Here is a 20405-nt window from a genome sequence, read left to right as displayed (position 1 = left end):
TATTATTTTTTTTACCCTCTTTATGCCCTAAAAGAGGGTTTTTTTTCTTTTTGCCGTAACTTGGTTATATGGAGGCGTTTTTTCGAAAACTTTATATCGTCGGAAAGCTCTTGTCGAGCTCTCTTCAGATCTGGAGGTTTGATCTTTTGATTTTTCTTTTTTGATGGTGTTTTTTGCTGTCAAAGCCAGAAGTTCCTTTTTGCACTTTGGGAGACATAACTTGAGCATCCAAACTCTGTTTTTCGAAAACTTTATATCGTTGGAAAGCTTGTTTTGTGTTCTTTCCATTCATATGAGTTTTCTTTCCAGATTCTGCTCTAGGTATATTTTATTTAGTTTTTTGCTTTTCAGCACTTTGGTGGATATCTTGGATGTTTCAGGTCCTGGGATCTCTTTCTTTGAGTCAGATGTCTCGTCTTTGGTTGTTCTTTCTGTTTTCAGTCTTTTGTCTCTTTTGATCATTGTATCATTTTATTTATGCAAACGCACTGAGATAAAGTGCCACCATGCATTGTATACTTGGGATCTTGCACATCTTGTGCCTTATTGTACATGCACTACATTATAAAGTGCCATGGGGGGGTTGATGTTTGTTTTTGTTTGCCATCTACCTTTGTCACGTGAGTGTTCCTTCTAAGACATTAGCCTCATGATGTGTGTCAAGTGAGTGTTCCTTCCACGACACTATGTACTTTTATCTGCACCTTCGATGCTCCTGGTTCTTCGTCATGTAGTTCTTGTTGGCCGTTCTTTTTAGTGTACCTGTCCCTCTCCCTTGTTAGCATTATGGGGGGGGGGTTCTCTTGTTGTTCTAATGCTTTCTTGGTTCGTTGGATCAACTCTTCAGGCTTTGGTGTTTTATGCCATTTGTATCTTCGAGTTCAGTTGTTTGCCTTTGTTTGCCATCTGATTCGAGTAGTGTTATTTGAGGGCACTGATGCAGATTACAGTCTTCTCTACCTGATCATCTTCTATTTCAGTGGAGATTCTTCAGATCGATAGTTATTCTTCGACAGTGTTTGCAGGTTCTTCATGCTTCAGTGATTCTCTTGTATTCCATCTCTTTTTGGAGTAGAGTTTTTTTTCCCACGTGGTTTTCTCTATTTCTCCGGTTCATAGAGATTTGGTTGTGATTGGGTACCTCATCAGGTTTTGTTGCCGGGACCCAAATTTTTTGCCTTCTCATGTAATTGCATTTTTTTTGCTTCATGCATTTAGTTTTTTAGCTACTCCCTAAGTTCATCTTAAGGGGGGGTGTTAGAGTTATCTTGTATTAGCTAATAATTATTTATTTAATTATTAGTCTATTATACTCTATGCTTAAGCTAAACTTAGGCATTTAATAATATTGTAGGTATTTAATAATTATTTTAATTATTAAATATACATTATCCCTTTAAGGTTTCATTAGGGTTGCCCATATTTAGGGTTGCACACCTTTAGGGTTGCAAATATCCTTTTATAAGGATTGTATTGTACTTTTTCATTAATTGATTCCCTCTCTGAATGATAATCTTTTTCTTCAGAGCCATGATTGTTTTTTGCCTCCATTCTTCTCGTGACAGGGATTTTGCTTGCAGGTGTTCTTGGGATTTGAAGTTGTATTTTCTCAACTTCTTCAATATGTTATTTATAATCAATGATTATTGTATAGAATGATTGCTTGGAGGACAATGTTAATAAATAATTATTAACTTGTGTTTCCTCTCATTAACAAAAAGGTGTGATAGTCTCTAAAGAGAATGATTTTTTATATGAAGAGACACAGTGGATGGAATATAAACAAATAACTATATTCCTAAGATTGATTTGTTATTAGAAATATTTTAGTTATTAATTGAGACATGCCTCTTCAAATAAACACTTAAAAGGACACAACGCTGGGAAGATGAGAATATAAATTCAAAGTCAAATTGGATGTGAGTTGGTTATGGAGGATCATTATTATATTTTTTATATAGCAGATTGCACAAGGAAAGTGAGAAAAGTGGGTGAATCTACCTTGCAGACCATAAGACGTATTAGGAGTTAATAAGAAGAGAAACAACACCGTCACTCATCACTAGAAGTGTATATCTCCAACTCGGAGACAGCAATCCTATCGTTATAAACAAATAGGGTCATACCTCACATTGCATACATTAAGGGATTACTATTCATCGTTATGGATCAGAATAAATAGATGGTAATAGACGTCAATAAAGAGGTGAGTAGATAGTAAAATATCGTTAGAGGAGAATATATCACCAGCAAGGAATATAAGGATTACAATCTGCTTATAGTAATAGCAAATCAGACATAGCTGCCAACAAGGAGTAGTACATATCAGGATTCCATGTATAAAAGGGAACATTTAGACATCATATTTGAAGTTCCAGGCTTAGAGGTCAAGATATGAGACAACGACATATCGCCCACAATAATATTCCATATTGACATACCTATACCATATTGCATATACACATGGTTGAATGGAAATCTTCATACGTAATTTCACATATATATTCATGATACATAAGAAATATTTATACTTAATTACTTATAGTCTAAATCACGTTATTACTGTCCGTATTTAAGAAGATGGGAATTAGATGTTCCAAAGAGGGGCAATCTAAATCCAAGCAATAGGTTAAGTCCCAAGATAGGGTGGGGATTACCGACCCATAAGCCTTGAGGGTATAAACCCAAGATAGGTAAGGGCTTGGATATGTAAACTTTGAGGGAACCTATTGTAGTTGGTCTCTAAGCGCTTTGGTAACATACGTAAGCTCTTCTTCCTTAAAACTGAAGTAGTAGCAAGGTCTGATAACTATATTAAGAACTATGAATAATGAAATTAATCATCTAATGAGGAAAATAAATAAGCACTTGATAATAACTAATTGAAGAATATCAATCAATTTTAATATATTGAAATAGATCAGGTAAGGGACATTACAAATGGTATCAGAGCTATATGATCCTGCCATCTTGCAGGGTAAAGATGAATCATCGAATCATTCTAGTCAATAAGAAGAAATCTGACAATACGTGCATTCTCATGTATGCTTTGTGTTTGCAATTATCCATGTGTATGCTTTGTGTTTTTCATGTGTATGCTTTGTGTTTTTTATTCATATTGGTAGATGACTTAGTTTGAGAAAGTTAAAATCGACATTGCTTGAGGACAAACAAATTTGGCAGGGGTGGACTGTAATGTCCCCACTTTGAAATTTATAATTTAATAATAAATGATAATAATAAAATTAAAACATTAAAAATTAAATTAATATATAAAATAATATAATTAAATATGATTAATTAAAAATTAATTAAGTTAATGAAAAGTCAAAAGACATGAAAGGAAAAGTTGTGACTCCCTCAACAATGAGATATAAAAAGGGAGAAGAAAACCTCATTTGAGAGGAGGGGATAACTTGGAAATCAGAAGTGTAGATCTGATTTAAATAAGAAGTGCAGCTCTGATTGTGAAAGGTTGTGTCCCATTCAAAGGGCAGAAATAATGAAGAGTTGCACACTTTCAAAGGGTGTTAATGGTGAAAGGGTGTGTCTCTTGCCAAAGGGCATACATGATGAAGATGTATGACCTCTCTCTCACATTGAGAGATATAAAGAAAAAGGAATCAAAGCATCCAGTAACATCACCATGGATCAGATCAGATCAGAACTGTTATTACGTCACAGGCAGTAACATCCTTGTTCTTGGTGGTATGCATGGGAAGTGTTTAATGAGTATGCTTAATTTATGAAGCCCAATAATGTTCTTATGTGGAATTGATAGTAACATCAATATGGACTGCAATATGTATGACAGTCATATATAATTTCACATATATATTCATGATACATAAGAAATATTTATACTTAATTACTTATAGTCTAAATCATGTTATTACTGTCCGTATTTAAGAAGATGGGAATGAGATGTTCCAAAGAGGGGCAGTCTAAATCCAAGCAATAGGTCAAGTCCTAAGACAGGGTGGGGATTAGTGACCCATAAGCCTTGAGGGTATAGACCCAAGATAGGTAAGGGCTTAGATCTGTAAACTTTGAGGGAACCTATTGTAGTTGGTCTCTAAGCGCTTTGGTAACAAACGCAAACCCTTCTCTTGTAAAACTGAAGTAGTAGCAAGGTCTGATATCTATATTAAGAACTATGAATAATGAAATTAATCATCTAATGAGGAAAATAGATAAGCACTTGATAATAACTAATTGAAGAATATCAATCAATTTTAATATATTGAAATAGATTAGGTAAGGGACATTACGACTTGACTTGGTGGCTAATCATGGGGATTAGCCACTAGCAAATGATTAATGGAGGTGATTAGGTGGGATAATTGAAGATTAGAAGACAAATGGGATTTGTATGAGAATTTGACAAGAGGAGAGAGAATGAGTGGAGGAATTAAAAACTAGGAGATAATGCTAAGTGGGTTTCTAGAAGAATTAATTAGGCTAAGTGTGGATTGGGAAAAGTGATTTGTAGGAATCACATGATTTAGTTAATTAATTTGAATTAACTAACTAAAGGGAATTTAGAAGAATTAATTAATTTTGAGGACTTTAGAAGAATAGGGAATAATTGATTTATTTAATGAATCAATTATTGGACTATAGTGACAGGATTAATTAAAATAAATTTAATTAATTTTGAGAAGAAATAAAAGGACAACATAATTAAATTAATTAATTATGTAGAGAGGATAAAAATAATTAAATATTTAATTCAATTAATTTTGGACGTCTACAATTCCCAATCAACTCATAGCAAGTTGTAGACAATAGAAAGAAAGGGCATGGGTGTGATTTTTGGGTATGGTGGTCAAAACATCAATTGCCTAACAACTCAAAAATTGTTGAACTCATAACTCAAATCACATCACATCATGGAGATATAATGACATTCTATATTTTGTTTCCATTGTCAGGGAATAAACACATGATTCTTTTTAGACGACTAAATCTTTCTTTATAGTTGTTTTGAAAGCTAAATTTGCTCTCTGGTCTAATATGGTTCAGTTTAAGGAGTGTGCTTTAACGACTTCTGAATTTGTCACAGATATTCTTGCCTAAAATTTGCATTGATGACTATTTGCAGAATAAGATCAAAATAAACCATTTGCAGGGTTATTATTTGAGAAGAGTAATATCCATTTTGTTTTTCGTTTTTGCAGGACCAGTACAGAGCTTTTGTTAAATCCTGTAAGTTCTACCTTTCTTCTACTAAGCATTAGAAATGGAGAAAACTTTTGAGTGTTATTTGATTGTGTTTTGAGACTATATGTGCATCCAAAAAATTTATTTTGACAAGGGTGTTAGTGGTAAGTAACATGTATATAGTTTTCTATACTGGTTCTTAATAGCATTCCATAGGGATGTGTCTATGAGGGTCCGGGCGATGTCCCTTATGTCCTGTGGACATGGGGACTTGGAGGGGACATCCTCTCTTTTTAGGACTGGCAGCCTGCTCCATTTGGTGCATGAAAATTTAGAAAAAGTAATGCTAAAATCCCTAAAAAGCTAAAAGGGGGAAAATTGTCATTGCAAATTTAGCTAGTGTATTTACTTATGTTTTATCTGGTTCTAGTTTGTTTAAGTTATTTTGATACCAGACCTCCTGCTGTCCTGCAAAATTGGCAAATTTTTTGTTGTCTAAGAAGTTGCAGCCCTATGTCCCTTCTTCCTGTATCCAAGAAACTCGGAGACCACTGGCTTTATGTTAATTTGAAGCTACAGAGGGTAAATCTTTCTAAGTATGCAAATTTGTGATAGTTCTATCTTCCTAGCAATGCTCATGGATGGATCATCAGTTCAGAAATAATATGAGATTCGCACCCTAATAAACTTCTATGCTTGTATTTACTCCCTAAGTAGAATTTGCTCTGTTTGGTACAAATTAACCCAGGAAATAAGATGTCTTCTTGGCTCATGCTAGTGCATATATTTGTATGGTTTGTTGATGTTTGTTCATTGCTGAAGAGGTACCATTTTTGAATATCACATTTCTATACTATTTAGTAGTTATTCATATTCTGCTTGTGTTCACATATTAATTAGTACCAGGGTTGCAGGGAAACGTACCCTAGACCCTTGGAGACTCGAACCGGATACTGGTTTGTGTATCCCGTGTGGGAGTCGCCATTGGAGGCGTTTCCGGTTACAGGAGACGTGGGTGGGAGTCGGCAAGGCGTCTCCCGACGTCTCCAGGCCGAAAATAATAAAAAAATCAAAAAACGCAAAAAAAAAACTAAAAAAAAACCCTAAAAGTCACGCATCATAACACATACGACAACCAAAAAGTCAAAGAAAACAGAGAAAACCTAACGCGAACAGATTTTCGTCGGTTTGTAGCGTCGCGCGAACATATTTCCGATTTCGTCGGTTTGCATCCACGGGTTTCATCGATTTGCAGGCAGGGTTTAGTGTTTACCACAAAAACAACAGGTTTTTTTCATTTTGCCTTCCATTTCGGCGTTAAAACATTCAATTTTTTACCCTTTTTTGTGTGTTTCGTCTGCATTTTTGGCATTTTGCTGGGTTTCGTCGATTTTATATTTTTCACAATATAGGCTAAAAAATTTCGAATTTTATTTTTCTGGTTTCAGTCTATGTTTTTGCCATTTTTAAACTTTATATTTTTATTTTATAATATAATATATTTAATATTTATTATTTATTATTAAATTATTAATATATTATTAATTATATCAATTACATTTATATTTATAATATTAAATTATTAAATTATTAATGTATTATAAATTTATATGCTATGAATGTGAGTGTATTTGTATCTGTATCGAACATTCACAGTTAATATTATTAATTTATTAACTATGAATGTCCAATCTTAATATACTGTGAGTGCAATTTTGTTTTCAATTTTACTGAATGTGAATGTGAGTCGCCATTGGATGCTGCATATTTTATTATTTTATTATTTTTCATTTTTTATTTTCAAGTATATACTGTGAGTGCAATTTTGTTTTCATTTTTTAGTGCAATAATAATATTTTTCATTTTTTATTTTCAAGTATATTAAGTATGAACATTGAGCAGTAAGAAAAAAAATTATAATCATATTATTCTTTTGTTTTAATTTTAAACTTTAATTTTCTATTCAGATTGAGCATTCAAAATGTCGGGTGGAGGAAGACAAGGGTTGTACCCACTATGGAAGTATGTTGATCGTGTTCCGGGGCCGAAAGGATCAGGTGGAACAACCACTATCAAATGCAAACTTTGTAATTTGGGATGGAAAGGTACCTACACGAGGGTGAAGGCTCATTTCCTCCACTTGCCATGTAATGGTGTTGAAGGTTGTCCAAATGAGTGTGAAAGATATGATGCTGTGAGAGAATAGGAAAGGGCTGATGGGAAAGTTGTTATGCGAAGCTCTCATGCTTCAACAACAGGGGCAGCTACTACAACTTACAGTCATGATATAGAGTCAGAGGTGGATGTGACTTCTAGAGGTTTAGCAACTGAACCGACTCCCAAAAGACCACACATTGGCAGCGCAAACCCCATTGGAAGATTGTTTGATGTGCAAGGACGAGAAGCAGTTGATGCAGCCATTGGACGATTCTTTTATGCAAATGGAATATCATTCAATGTGGCTCGCTCTCCATTCTATGAAGAGATGGTTCGTGCTATCAATAATGCACCAGCAGGCTATAAACCACCTGGGTATGAGAAGCTTCGCACTACTCTTGTTGATAAAGAAAATAGTCGATTAGAGGAACAAACTGCACCATTGAAAAGAGTGTGGGCTCAAGAAGGATGTAGTATTGTGATGGATGGGTGGACAGATGCTAGGAATCGTCCACTACTTAATATCATGGTAACATGTAGCAAAGGGCCTTATTTTTTGAAGGCAATAGATTGTTCAGGGCAAGAAAAAAATGCAGAATTTCTTCATAGCCAGCTATGTGATAGCATTGAGGAGGTGGGGGCATCACATGTAGTCCAAGTTGTTACTAATGCTGCTCCTGTTTGTAAAGCAGCAGGCATGTTGGTGCAAAAGAGGTACAGGCAGATATTTTGGACACCATGTTGTGTGCATTCATTAAATAATGCTCTCAAGGATATTGGCAAGTTCCAATAGATTTCAGATCTCATAGAGAAGGGCAGAAAGATACAAATGTTCATATGTAACCATCACCACACACAAGCCATTTATCGTAAATTTGCCAAGGTGGAACTTCTCAAACCTGCTGACACACGTTTTGCTTCTTACCTCATTCTTCTTGACCGCCTTTGTGAAGTCAAAGGAGCTTTGTGTTCCACGGTTGTTAGTGATGCATGGGCAGCTTGGAAACAATCTACATCAGATATTGCAGTTGAGGTGAGAGCTATGGTCCTTGATGAGCATTTTTGGGCTGATGTTAAGTTTGTTGTGGACTTTATTAAGCCCATATGTGAGGTGATCAAATTTGCAGATTCAGATAAGGCATGTTTGGGAGAGGTTTATGAAGCAATAGATTCCATGTGTGAAAGAGTAAAGAAGATAACTGATGCAAAAGGTATTTCTTTATATCCTTTGATAGAAGCAAAGTTACATGGAAGGTGGAACAAACTTAACACACCTCTTCATTGTGCTGCCTATGCCCTTAATCCTAAATGGTATGATATAGAAGTGACCAAAAAGAGAGCTCCACATCAGGATAGAGAGGTAATGAAGGGCTTTTGGGCTGCGGTTAAAAAGATTTATGGCCGAGGTGAGGAAGCTTCAGTTATGAGGACTCAATGGAATAAGTTTTCACGTGGGCAAGGTGATTTTGCTTCTGTGGAAGCTATATATGATATGAAAGTAAAGAAAGACCCTATAGAGTGGTGGTGGAATCATGGAAGTGAAGCCCCTGAATTGCAATCATTTGCAATACGATTACTCTCACAAGTGGCTAGCTCTTCATCTTGTGAGAGAAATTGGAGCACTTATGGGTTCATTCATTCACTGAAGAGGAACCGATTAGGATCAAAGAAAGCAGAGAACCTGGTGTACATTCATAGCTCACTTCGTCTTCTCTCTCGTGTAGATCCTGGATACAATGAGGGTCCTTCGGCAAAATGGGATCAAATTTCACCTGATGGAGACGTTGCAGCCATTGTAGATGAAGTGGCTGAATCAGATGGACTAGCTGATTTACCCCCTGTTATTCTACCATCAGAGGAACCTGAATTCGAGAGTGATGACTATTTGGAGAGCCTCATAGCTGATGACCTTGATATGGATGATCATGGCGAAGAAGAGTAGATTATAAATATAAAATTTCTGATTTTTGCTTTCAGTTTTTGGTTTGCGTATCAGCTTGCTGTTTATCAAGCTATCTTCAATATGTAATCAGTATCACTAATCAGTTTGAAACTATGACACAATGATTGTATTGCATTTTGATCCTAAACTTCATAGTTAATAGTTAATACTTAATGTTATTTCTTGTTTTGAAAGTCCAATGTCATTAGATTTTCAGATTTTCTATAAATTATTAAATTATATAAAAAAAAAAAAATTGGCGTCTCCAAGTACCCACGTCTCCTATTTTGAAAAAATAGCCGTACCAGTACCAGTACCAGTACTCGACATCTCCAAGAACCCCCGTATCCATGCAACCTTGATTAGTACTGATTTACTGGCTGAAGCCCTTAAACATAGACCGAGTCTTTTCATCCATTTGCTGCTTTACACTATATTGAATATTCTCTAGAAACATTATATGCTTGGAGTTGTTTTATGTTGATCAAGTGGCAAGTACTTATGCACAAGACAAGCGCTACATTTAAGTATAAAGCCATGTGCAATGAGCCCACGTGATTGAGTGCCTAGACACAATTCATTTTGTCATCATATTAATTAGTACCGATTTACTGGCTGAAGCCCTTAAACATAGACTGAGTCTTTTCATCCATTTGCTGCTTTACACTATATTGAATATTCTCTAGAAACATTATATGCTTGGAGTTGTTCTATGTTGATCAAGTGGCAAGTACTTATGCACAAGACACGCGCTACATTTAAGTATAAAGCCATGTGCAATGAGCCCACGTGATTGAGTGCCTAGACACAATTCATTTTGTCATCATATTTTATATCGTAAATGAGGTATTTTGTTACATGTATGGGTTGCGATAGATAATATTTTTTGGTAGATAAATAATACCAGCCTATCACCTCCTTTGATGTGGTCATGTAGGTAGCTTGTGTGAGAAGCTACTAGAAAACAGATTAAGAAACTTATTGTATCCAGTCATTGTGGTTATGTGGTAGCTTGTGATGGAAGTTACTGAAAAGGGGTTGCACACTCTTTGTGTCCTACGTTCACATCAATACAAAACTATGTGTTTTATCAGATTATTTAAAGAAGTGTTCCCCCAATACTTTATGGATCAGCAGGTACCCATTCTATCTTTTGTGTAATCGTTCCTCTTGGGCTTGCAGGTATGCTACAACTATCCAACTCGAAAATGCTAACTAGGGAGTGACTGGCTTATTCTTATTCTGCTACTTAAATAACAGTTCTTCTTTTACTCTATTGGCTTCTTTGTTCAAATGTTTCATCATTAAGGCTTTTGATCTTCGATGATACTAATAATTTGAAGTTATTTCTTCCTTGAACCCTGACATTTTAAAAGGTCCTTGTTGAATGTTCTCATAACAATCATTTGCCAGTTTGGTAAGGTTGTGGCTAATGTTTTGTATCCAAAACTTAATATTTAGCTTTCCATTTGCACTCAATGTTATCTCATGTATTAGGTTGTCTTATAGGATTCTTCTTTATATTACCACAATTTGTGGACGATTTATTTTTGTCGCTTAAACTAAAATCTTACTCTATGTTGCTTCCCTTGAACACATCACCTCTGTCATGATCTCTTCCCCTCCATTTGAACCCATTTCTCCAACCCAAACCAGCAAGGGTTTTGTAATGTAGGGTTTGGTCGATTTTAACCATAACTAATCTATTTTCAAAGTACTTATGACTTATACTAACTTGATTAATAGTCAAGTCTATCTTAACATGAATCCAATCTGTGATGTTCTATCTTTCTTTAGTCTATCAAGTACTTGCTAACTTACCATACTAAATAATTAATCCTATTCTGATTCATTTATAAATCATTTTCATATTTATTAATTACTAGTTATATCATATATGATTATCACTAATTTCTAGAAGTACTGTATTAATTATTATTATATTAATATTTATTATTATCAATATCTATATTTACAATCCTTATATTATTCCTTATTTAGATTTGAGTAGATATATACATAAATAAGTAGACGAGTTAAACAATATTACCAATAATTTATGTGTTATCTAATAACCTATTAATTCTACCACTGCCTAAAAGCACTAACTATATTTAGTGGCTGTAAGAGCAGACAGATCTGACATGTGTCGGATCTGGTCTGCCATTGTATACAGAATTAAGAATGACTGTCATTACATATTGCAGTCTATACTAATATTATTAATATTACTACTAAATTCTGCATAAGAATATTATCAAGCTTCTTATATTAAGCATACATACTAAATACCTCTCCTATGCATATCTCCGAGAATTAGGATGTTACTGCCTGTTATTGCCATATTCTCCTTTTGAGCGATCTGCTGGAATAAAATAAAAAAAGTCATTTCTCCTCCTTTTATGAGCATAGACTATATTTAATCATTTCCCATCTATTCGATGATTGCAGATGATATCCTTATATGATTATATGGTTATATTAGGTATATGTCCTCCAGCCATTTCTCTTCCCGCATTTTTATAGACTTCTTTTCTTGCTGGGAGGTCGTGTCCTTCGGGTAGACTTTTTCCTTGAAAGGTGGCGTCTTCTCCTGAGCCTTAACCACTGTCTTTCCCTTTGTTTTAATGAATCGTTTGGATGAATAATCCATTGACTTAATGGATTATACTCGATGCTGTATCCTTAATATGTTATTGGCACTCACCCAATCGTTGTTAAGAGCGAACCATGTTTGTAAGTGGCTAAAATGAGGAGAGTCGGCTTTCTTCAGCAGTTGTAATGCTCATGGTCGCTTAGGGAATTTCCGACACATTATTGTTATATAATATATTGAAATATTTAATATATTGTTATTACGGATTAATTCTTTGTCTTTCACAAATATATAAATTATATATTAATTGTTTTAAATATATAAATTGTGTTTACAATTAAGAATATGTAAATTATGTTTGTAATTTATAATGTATAGATTATATTTATAATAATATGATATTAATTGGTTTTATTTTCAAGAATATCATTAGTAATAAATATTGATTAAATAATAATGTTTAATAAATAAATTTTAAATACTCATTTATTGGTAATTAATAATAATTAATAATAATAATCGCTTCATTTGAGATATATATAAGGTTCAAGGAGGGGACATGACAGGTTTCTCTGTTGTGGCTAAAGGCTGGGTGGAATAAAAGTAAATCCCTCTTAAGAAGGTCATGAGCTCCTCCCAGCTGCCACCTGGACAATTTCAGGCCACAGATATTAGAGCAACTAATTTCACAAATCAAATTAGGTCACTAAAAAGGATCTGTTACAGTGCATACAATATCATTGAATGAAACTCGAAAAGACCTTCCCAACTAAGAAAGAGAATGGCTGCTATCTGTGCATGGAGCAGACTCTTGCATAAATGTTGACAGACACAACCCTTGCAGAAATAAAGAGTGAAGGTATGATCTGTTGAAGAGTGAAGTGTATGGTTTGCTAGAGAGTGAAGGGTACTGTTGGTTGGAGAGACTGAAGTGTATGATCAATTCAAGAGATGGTGTACATTTGATTGGAGAGAGGTTGAAGCGTATGTTTGGCTGGACAGAGGGAGACAGAAGCAAGATCACCTCTTATGCTATCTGCACATTGTTGGAAGACCATGATGCTCACAGTTAGTTTCAATGGCAAAAAAAGAGACAGATGGTGAACATGGGAGATGAGGATGAGAACAAAGAGATTCTTTGGCATACTTGGGCTTGTAAAAGGGATTAGATTGTACCAGAGAGTCTTTGCAAATAGAGTTTTTGTGGCACCAACCAGCAAAATCTTTGCCAAAACTATTAGCAAATGCAATGCAATTCTATTAGACAAATTTCTAGGTGTTCATATCCTATACTACAGGATAGCTCCTATAACCACTCCTTTACATAGAGGAGCTGTAAAAAATTGAAATACTGTGCCTACAGATACTCATACAACCAATGTTACAATATTATATTGTCGTATACACATGATATTACAATGTTCATACTAACATACCTATCACAAGGGATCCATGATTAGATTTGGACAAATAACTAGTAATGTAATATTCCTAACACCACCATTATTACATCATTCTCCAAGTAGGGATAGGTAGACTAACAACTCTTGATAAATAAAAAACACAATGTATGAGTAGGGACATACACATCTACCCATGAAATGAAGGATACAGACAAACACATCTATTTGTCATCAGTTATGAATAGGGACACATTTTTTTCACAACAATTATGACTAGGGACAAACATGTCCAATCATGATTCCCAACTGTGATTAGAGACGAACACATACAACCACTATCACTAACAAATGTGATTGGCTACAAACACACCCAATCACAATTAAGTAACAATTGTGATTGGGGACACACACATCCTATTAGAATAATATTAGGATATCTTATTATTTAATGGTCAATAATGTATTATAGGTAGATTAGATTCTTTCTAATTTTGTTTCCAGTCATCGAATGTTTCTTTAGGAAACATCCTCAGCGTAATTGCCTATATGTACATTCATATTCTTTTAATAAGTCATGCAATTACCATCATTTCATGGCATTAGAGCAAGCTTAAATTTTTTTTGAAAATTTTATAATTCTAAATTTTTAATTTTTTTTTCTATCTCCTATTGAGTTCCTTGTTTATTTTTTCGATAAGTTCTTCTGCGTTTGTAATTAGCAATTTGTATATTGATTCGTGAGGGTTTTTGTTCGTGACGTGAGTCTGCGCTTGTGACAAGTGTCTTTGTGTCTTCATTTCTATGTGGTTTTCTTTTGTGTCTCCAAGCCCAAAGTGTTTTATAGAGCCACGTTTTCTTCTGTATGTATTCTTAGTTTGTGGTTTTTTGATGAAGAGCAAGGGCCTTTTCAACTCTCTTCTCTTGTTTTGAGCCGTGAAGATCAACCTTTGAAGGCTAAGGATTTGGGTGTTCGTCTTCCCTTAGGTCCACCTGATGGGAGGGATTCAACAAACTCTGATTCTGAAGTTGTGGAGTCTCCCTGACATGTTGCACCACTTGACTTTCCACTGGAGAATCCTGAGTAGCATCCTGATGACTTTGTTATTGACATTCTTGGTGATGTTGATCCACCTGTTTTAGATGTTGGCACTTCTACTATCCGACCTAAGTGGTGGGCCAAGCCTATTGGTGATCTTCATGATGATGAGCTCCTTGAAGGTAGATTGTCTAGAAACAAGAGCAAACAAAAACATACAGTTAATTTTGGTCTCATGGCCGATATTCATAGTGTTTATGAGCCTCAGACATATTCAAAGGCTAAAGGTATACCTGAGTGGGAATAGGCTATGGAAGTTGAACATTGTAGTCTTCTGATGAACAACACTTGGGTCCTCTCTGATCTTCCACCTGGAAGAAGCCCATTGGCTGCAAATGGGTGTATAAAAGTTAAGTATAAGGCTTGATAAGTACAAGGCTTGATTAGTTGCTCGAGGGTTCTCACAGAAAGAAGGGATTGACTATGAGGAGACTTTTGCCCCTACAGCCAAAATGAGTACAATTTGACTCGTCCTTGCCATGCCGGCCTAGTTTGATTGGAAAGTCCATTAGATGGATGTCAAGAGTGCATTCCTCAATGGTGAGTTGCAGGAAGAAGTCTACAAGACGCAACCTGTAGGATTCAAGGTTGCCGGTAAAGAACACCAGGTATGCAGACTTGTGAAAGCACTCTATGGCTTGAAACATGCTCCTCGGGCTTGGTACATAAAACTTGATAAGTAGCTCAGTGATCAAGGCTTTCAAAGGAGTACTTCTGATTCCAATCTGTATGTCAAAACTATTGGTGGTGATATTATTCTACTTGGGACTTCTGCATTACTGCTTAGGTGTTGAGGTTTGGCAAACTGATGGCAGTATCTTTATCTCTCAGTCGAAGTATGCTAGGAGTCTCCTTGATAAGTTTTGAATGTAGGATTGCAAACCTACCTCTACACATATGGAAAAAGGGCAGAAGTTGTCAGCCAATTCAAATTCACTTGTGGTGGATGAATCCTCGTTCAAGCAACTAGCAGGCAGTCTCATCTATCTCACCGCCACTAGACTTGACCTCAGTTATGCAGTGAGCTACATATCTTGCTTTCTGAAAGCTCCTAAAGTTGAACACTGGGTTGGAGCAAAGCGTGTGTTGAGAAATGTAAAGGGCACTTCTGACTTTGACATTCTGTTTGGTAGAAGCAAAGATCCTAGACTTATTGGTTTCACAAACTCAAATTGGGTAGGTTCTGTTGATGACAGGAAGTCTACATCTGGGTATGTCTTTAGTTTGGGAACAGGTGCAGTCACATGGACCGGCAAGAAGCAGCAGGCGGTAGCTCTTTCCTCGACCGAATCAAAACATCGAGGAATTGCTAAAGCATCTTGTGAGGCAGTTTGGTTTTGAAGGATGTTTTCTGACATGCAAATGTCTCGAAGGGCCTTCCGCCCTCTTGTGTGACAATCAAGGGGTGCTCAAATTTGCCAAAAATCTTGTCTTCCATGAACGAACCAACCATGTGGAACTTCATTGTCATTTCATTCGCCAACTTGTAGAAGACAGATCAGTTCATTTGCAGTATGTTCCAACCAAGGATTAGACTACATATATCCTCACCAAGTCTCTGAGCTCGAACAAGTTTGTAAAATGTAGGGGCCAACTTGGTGTAGTTGATAGATTGACCATTAAGGGAGGGTATTGGAATAATTTTAGCATATCTTATTCTTTAATTGTCAATAATGTATTATAGGTAGATTAGATTTTGCTTCAAGTTATTGAATGTTTCTTTAGGAAACATCCTTAGCGTGATTGCCTATATTTACATTCATATTCTTTTAATAAATAATGCAATTACCATCATTTCAGGTCCAATCATAGATACAAATTCTTAATTTTGTTTAGAAAATGTATTTCTCATTGTTCTTGTGTGGAGGTCTTCAACAATGGATTCAAAAGCCATTCTTCATCATTGTAAGCAAATAATACCATATATTTAGCTTGTTGTCGATGAGATCCTTGGCATGTTTAATACAATTCATAATAATATGCCCTTTTTTCTTACAATTGTAGTTCAAAATTATATCCTTTGAAAACTGATTTCTCTTTGAAGTGGAAGAATTTGATTTGGCGGAATGGTCAACTTGTTTTTGACAAACATTGCAATTTTGTCATAGTTGAATCATTTTACTTAGCCTCTTGTCAATCAAGGTAGGGATTATATCTGCTAGGGTGAAATCTATATTGTTCAATGTGAACACAATTCTTTATTACAGCTAGGAGGATGCTTTTCAACAAAATAGCTTTTGCATCATCATCATCATCATCATCATCATCTATCTTGGCTTTTATCCCTACTAGTTGATTCATCAAGGAACAAGACTTATTGATGTGTTGAACAATATTGTCCCCTTCCATCATATTTAGCCCAAATATTTTTTGTTTCAAGGCCATCTTTGCACTTGATACTTGTGATTCAAACAAAAGTCCTTGGATTCATCACACATTTGCTTTGAGGTCGTTGAATAATCAATGTGGTGTAGGTATGCATTTGAAAGTCCAAGACTAGTCAAAGTTGTCACCCTTTGATCTTTCGTCATCTTCTTTGAGATCTTGTGAGCATTAGATGGCTTGGTGTAGTTCCATTCACAATATCCCACAGATCCTTTTCAACAAGAATCATCTAGAGCTTGACTTGCCAAATGTGAAAATCTTTACCTTCAAACTTCTCGATGGCTAGGGTATTGGTTTTCTTCATATACATATATATATATACATATCTATGTGTATATATGTATGTGTGTATATATATGTATGTATGTATATATATGTATGCATATATAGATGGCTTTGATGTAGTCCCATTCACAACATCCCATAGATCCTTTTCAATAAGGATCAACTAGAGCTTGACTTGCCAAGTGTGAAAATCTTTACCTTAAAACTTCTTGATGGCTAATGTATTGGTTTTCTCCACACTTAATGAAAAACAATATTTAAGGTATCGGATTTCAGTGATAGGGCACCTTTATGATATTCTTGTAACTCGATATAACTAAATCTGTTTAATCAAATTATTATAGGAAAATGTTGAATATTTTATTATTTTGTCATTGATGTCAAAGCTAGTCAGCGATTTTCTCAATTAGTGGCAATTATATTTTATCCGTTCTATTGATTGGTGAAATTAATATCATCTGTTGGGCATGGTAATTTATGTTAAGAAAATTGGATCAGAAGATACTAATATATAAATATATTATGTATAGTTGATATTCGCTGATCAATGCAATTGCCGTTGTGATTGATTGATTGACCAACGAAGATCAACTATATATATAAGTTGAATCGATGTAAATGTCAACAGTCACGTCTTTTGAATACCGACTATTTCCTAACAAACGACATAATAATAATATAGTCGCTGTTTTATAACCTGTCGGCATTAACTAATTGTAATAGGACTGTCACGATAGTTATCGTGACTGTTATACATGAACAGTCACGATAATACCGTGACTGTTTATGTATAACAATCACGATAGTATCGTGATACATAGTTAACTTATGAATTGTAGATTATACCATTCGATTAATATTTAGTGTTTTATATATATTATGATATATATATATATATATATATATATGTGTATAACATAATTAATGATTGATATATTATATTATATTAGTATATATATACTATAACTCATTATATATATATATATATATAGTTTTACGTCATTTTCGTAAACACGAACGAACATATTTTAACACTCCCTCTTGAGAGAGAGTTTACCAAGTTTGTAGAATTTTCACATCAAAATATATGACTCAATTCAAAATGTCATATAATTTATCACTTATAACAATATACATATTTGAGATGTCCGGACCAATCCGGCTCAACCCCTTTCGGGAGTCTATCTTAAATAATTGTTAAACAAGTGATGATTTTGGTAACAAGATGTCAGGACCAATCCGGCTCAACCCCTTTCGGGAGTCTATCTTGAGACCTGGTTTCTATTGTCAGGATCGTCACCCTGAAATAGAAACGATAAACAGAAGATCGTCATCTTCGCACAAGTTTGAAATATTTCAAAGATTATATATATATATATTTATGAATGAAATGTACATTAGTAGTTCATATTTTGATCAAACCAATTTTGTTCCTGAAGAATTCTATCTTCACCCTTGCAAGGGATTTAGTGAAGATATCAGCATTTTGTTCCTCAGTGCTGATGTAGACTAGTTTAATAATTTTCCTCTCTACCATATCTCTCACATAGTGATATGGAATCTCTATGTGCTTTGACCGATTGTGAAAAACAGGATTTACAGAGAGCTTGATGCAACTCTGATTATCACAATGAATAATGGTAGGTAATAGAGGTTTACCAAATAAGTCAAAAAGTAATTTTCTTAACCATACTGCTTCTCTAGCTCCCATAGATGCAGCCATGTATTCTGCCTCTGTCGAACTCTGAGCTACAGCTGATTGCTTCCGACTAAACCAAGATATTACTGCGGAACCCAAACTGAAACAAACTCCTGTGGTACTCTTCCGATCAGTGGTACTTCCTGCCCAATCTGAGTCTGAATAACCTTGAAGTTGAATTTCAGTCTTGTCATATTTTAGTCCAAGATCACTTGTTCCTTTTAAATATCTCAAGATGTGTTTAGCTGCCACTAGATGAATATGTTTTGGTTCACACATGAAGTGACTTAGTACATTTGTGGCATAGCAAATGTCAGGACGTGTATTCACCAGATACATGAGGGATCCAGTTATCTGTCTGAAGAGTGTCACATCTGCAGGTTCTGAGTTTTCTGCTTCATCCTTTAATTTCTGAAGATTTGTCTCCATAGGAGTAGCAAGAGGTTTACAATCTACCATACCAAATCTGTTCAGAATATCAGAAATATATTTCTTTTGACTGAGGAGAATATGATCTTTGTTTTGAATAATTTCAAGACCTAGAAAGTAGTGTAGTAGGCCCATATCCTTCATATCAAATTCAGCTACTAGGTCCTTTTTACATTTATCTATTAGATTGTCTTCTCCTGTAATGAGTAAGTCATCAACATAGAGAACAAGGATTATCATGTCTCCTTTTTCAATTTTGAAATATATATTAGGATCTGCAATATTTTTGGAGTACCCCAATTTGCTCAAATATTGATCTATTCTTTCATACCATGCTCTGGGAGCTTGTTTGAGTCCATAGAGTGCTTTCTTTAACTTGCATACGAATTTATTTTTGTCATGAGTGAGAAATCCTTCTGGTTGTTCAATGTAGACTTCTTCCTCAATCTTACCATTTAGAAATGCAGTTTTGACATCCATTTGATGTACTTTCCATCCTTTAGAGGCTGCAATTGCAAGTATGGTTCTGACAGATGTGTAACGAGCTACTGGAGCGAATGTTTCCTCATAGTCAATGCCTTCTTTCTGTGAAAATCCTCTAGCAACAAATCGGGCTTTATGTTTATCAATACTACCATCTGGAGCATACTTGATTTTGAATAGCCATTTTGATGATACAACTGACTTATGTTTAGGTCTAGGGACAATATCCCATACATCATTTTTCATGATGGACTGATATTCTTCAACCATTGCTTCTCTCCAGGCTTGTTTTGATAATGCTTTCTCAACACTGACCGGTTCTGATTCTGATAGTTCAGTTAGAAGTGCAGTGTAACATTTTTGCGTTCTAGTTCTTTTGTTTTCTCTGGAGATTTGTGCTGGTTCCATATTGTTTTCTTCAAGCATTTTCCTAGCCCATAATGGTCTCTTTTTGTTGTTTACATTTTCTACACAAGAAGGTTCAGGATCAAGGATTGCGTTTTCGTTATTTGATAGTGTTGAATTCATATTTGAATTGTTATTCTCGCTTTCTTCCTCAAGTGATAAATCTTTCTCAAGATCAAACAAACTGTTGTCTTCATTATTAGTGGATGAGAAGTTTTCTTCAAATTTGACATCTCTGCTTATTTCTACTGATTTTTGATTAGGGATATAGATTCGATATCCTTTAGAGTCTTCACTGTAGCCTAGAAAAATACCTTTCTTACCAGAAGGTTCTAATTTGGTTCTTTTCTCTTTTGGTACAT

The 20405-nt window shown here is 34.9% G+C and overlaps 1 protein-coding gene across 2 annotated transcripts in view; it reads left to right on the top strand.

Annotated features, from left to right (window-relative positions):
- The window catches only part of LOC131052609 (actin-related protein 2/3 complex subunit 4), an 88925-nt gene that overhangs the window by 31040 nt on the left and 37480 nt on the right, over positions 1 to 20405 (top strand). For both annotated transcript variants that reach the window (XM_057987207.2, XM_057987208.2), the window contains exon 4: positions 5181 to 5208. In XM_057987207.2, the coding sequence (XP_057843190.1) occupies positions 5181 to 5208 (28 nt within the window). The remainder of the gene's footprint in view (positions 1 to 5180; positions 5209 to 20405) is intronic.

This window comes from Cryptomeria japonica, chromosome 10, assembly GCF_030272615.1.
Source record: "Cryptomeria japonica chromosome 10, Sugi_1.0, whole genome shotgun sequence".
Taxonomy (NCBI): domain Eukaryota; kingdom Viridiplantae; phylum Streptophyta; class Pinopsida; order Cupressales; family Cupressaceae; genus Cryptomeria; species Cryptomeria japonica.
This window is presented reverse-complemented; position numbering and strand designations above follow the sequence as displayed.